General features: G+C 44.1%; 1 protein-coding gene across 1 annotated transcript; it reads left to right on the top strand.

Annotated features, from left to right (window-relative positions):
• Nucleotides 1–681: 681 nt before the first annotated feature.
• LOC130040238 (olfactory receptor 2J3-like) lies at nt 682–1,620 on the top strand. The gene has a single exon (XM_056132248.1). The coding sequence runs from the start codon at nt 682–684 to the stop codon at nt 1,618–1,620; it is 939 nt and encodes a 312-aa protein (XP_055988223.1).
• Nucleotides 1,621–3,123: the final 1,503 nt, after the last annotated feature.

Here is a 3,123-nt window from a genome sequence, read left to right as displayed (position 1 = left end):
AATTTATGCTTCATCAAAATATATTAAATTTAGGTGAAATGACATATTAGACCTGTTAAATAACTAACAATTATTGAATCTCCAACTCACTGTGGTGATTCTCTTCTATGGAACAGCCATGTCTATGTAATTGAAGCCACAGAGAAGCGCATTCCAAAACGAGGGGAAGTTCATTGCTCTGGTGTACATTATACTTATTCCAAGTCTTAACAATTAAGAATAAGATAGATAAAGATAAAGATAAAGATAAAGGCCCTCCCGTTGATCGTCGATTTGCTCGAGCGGGCCCAGTAACGTCTCCATTGGAGACTTTGTTGTTACTGTGTCTGGCATATCCAATACTCTCGGTAGCTTGCCGGGCTCCCCGAGAGGGGCGGAGGAATCGAACTCGGGTCGGCCATGTTGGCCGCTTGTAAGGCAAACGCCCTACCCGCTGTGCTATCGCTCCAGCCCAAGAATTAATAGATTCAACATTTGACTTATACCACCTTCCCTTCTCTGATTAAATACGAAGGGGCTTTGGGTTTTGAACACCATGGAAATAGTGAAAGAAATTTCATATGAAATAACACTAAAAGATGGAATTGGTGGTGCACCTGAGCAATTTTTAGAGATCTGTGCTACAAGCTAGGACTGATGGCAATTTTTACTTCTCCTAGTCTCTCATAAGGAGCAGTAAAAATGAACAATGGAAGTTCCTCCACGGACTTCATCCTTCTGGGATTCTCTGAATGGCCCCAACTGGAATATATCATCTCGGTACTTGTCCTCATCTTCTATGTCGTGATTCTGGTGGGAAACACAATGATCATCCTGGTGTCTCACCTGGACCCCAAGCTCCACACGCCCATGTACTTCTTCCTCTCCAATCTGTCCTTCTTGGATCTCTGCTATACCAACAGTGTTATCCCCCAGATGCTGGTAAATATGTGGAGCTCGGAAAAGTCTATTTCCTACGTTGGCTGTATGCTCCAAGCTGCCGTGGCCCTGGACCTGGGCGCCACAGAGTGTCTGCTCTTGGCTGTGATGGCTTATGACCGCTATGCTGCTGTGTGCCAGCCTCTGCACTACACGGTGATCATGCACCCTCAGCTCTGCCACAGGATGGTGCTGGCTGCCTGGCTAACTACTCTTGGCTGTGCCACGCTTATTTCCACTTTGACTTTGATGCTGCCAAGATGTGGGCACCAAGAGGTGGATAACTTCTTCTGTGAGATCCTAGATGTCATTAAGACTGCTTGTGTCTATTCTAAAGTCCTTGAGGTCGTTTTCCTTTCTCTCTCAGTGCTATTCCTTCTGGTGCCTCTAACAGTAATTCTCATCTCCTATGGCGTTATCACTCGCGCTGTCATGAGGATCAAGGCAGCAACAAGATGGCGGAAGCTCCTCAACACCTGTGGCTCCCACCTCACCGTGGTGATTCTCTTCTATGGAACAGCCATGTCTATGTACTTGAAGCCACAGAGAAGCACGTTCCAAAATGAGGGGAAGTTCATTGCTCTGGTGTACATCATACTTATACCAAGTCTTAACCCACTCATCTACTCCTTAAGAAACAAAGATGTAAAGAATGCAGTCAAGAAAATCCTGTGTATGAAAAATTGGTCAGCAAAGTTATGAGAAACATAAAAGATCAGTGCAGTGAGCTACAGAAAAAAAATACAAGTCTTGAACAACAGAAAGTGATATTATTCAATATTATGCAAAGATTATTGCCTGGAACTGAAAACCTCCAGAACTCAACCACTGCCATGCTCATAGATGCTCTCTCCACATGCTCAAGCAGAGCCTCACTCATGAGTGAATCCCCAAAAAACCCAGGTATGCGGGACTTGTGACTGAGAACTCTGGGCTTAACAGGACCGGGAAGAGGTATCCTCCCCATGTATCTACCCTTATACTTCATACTATACACGACCCATACTCCAAGAGTACCACACCATATTTGACGAGGTTCATAGTAAGAGACAACCAATTTTAATATTTTTACAGACATATATTTATGTGTAAACTCAAAAAAAACAGCAGCAGTGGTCTATCTCTCCCACTGCCTGCGTTCGGTAGTCTCATGCCTGTTCCCCCACCTCGGGGAGGTCGATGGCAATGGGCATGCAAAAGAAGGAAATGAGGGCCAGGCTTGTTTGTCCTTAGTTGCAGTTTATTCCATTCCCATCTCCATTCTCCTCTGATTCTTCTCCTGCTTCTTCCTCCCCCCATGCTACTTCATTCTCCTCCTGATCCCCCTTCATTTTCCTTCTCGCTCTGGAATCTGGATCTGGATCCCCTTTCTCCTTCTTCTTCTGGAATCTGGATCCTGATCCCCCAGCCCACTCTTACAATCTAGTTAAATCCCAAAGCCTGAGGGGTTGGGGTAACAATTACACATAGCTGTGGTCACAATCAATAGGGGTAAAGTTCTTTCCCTCGGGGAAAGCAGCTTCTACTACAGGTACTCTCTCTGCTGGACGACCCACCCTAGAGCAGAATCTCCTGGGTCTGTTTCTTCTCTCCTTATCCAACAAACATATAAGCATACATAATATAAATTATTTTGTATGGATACAGTAACTAATACTTAAGCTTATAGAATTGCTCTTCTAGGGCCATCTCAATCTCAGACTACAGTGCTCAGGCCAGATAGTCTTTCCTATCCCTAGCAGGGTCCTAGTCTCGTCGTTACTTTTGGATCATGACAGCATTTGTCTATGATAAAGCTCTTAACTTATAGTTAAGTATCGTGGCACTTTGGCCTGGTCCATTTCAATGCCAAGGTAGCTCACCTCTTGCCCTGGGTTCATTCAGTCCCTCTTCAGGACCCTGCTTTTGGGGGCACAAGGAAGTGAGGGCAACTGAGGCTTAAGTTGAGAAAGCAGATGCCCGGGAGTGAATAATATTCATAGCCAATGAAATCCTAAATTACAAAGCATAATATTAATTGTCTTCCTGTATCTATACAAAAAGGACATTGCATTAAAGTAAACTATTCAAAAGACATAAGGAGAGGAGAAAAGCAAATATTAACTTACAATACAATTTCAGTGTCCTAGAGGATCTGACCTTACAAACTAACAGATTCAGATTATGGGAAAAAGCTGATTTACTGGTTGGGGAGAAGAGCAGAGA

This window comes from Sorex fumeus, unplaced genomic scaffold, assembly GCF_029834395.1.
Source record: "Sorex fumeus unplaced genomic scaffold, SorFum_2.1 ptg000094l, whole genome shotgun sequence".
In the NCBI taxonomy this organism is placed as follows: domain Eukaryota; kingdom Metazoa; phylum Chordata; class Mammalia; order Eulipotyphla; family Soricidae; genus Sorex; species Sorex fumeus.
This window is presented reverse-complemented; position numbering and strand designations above follow the sequence as displayed.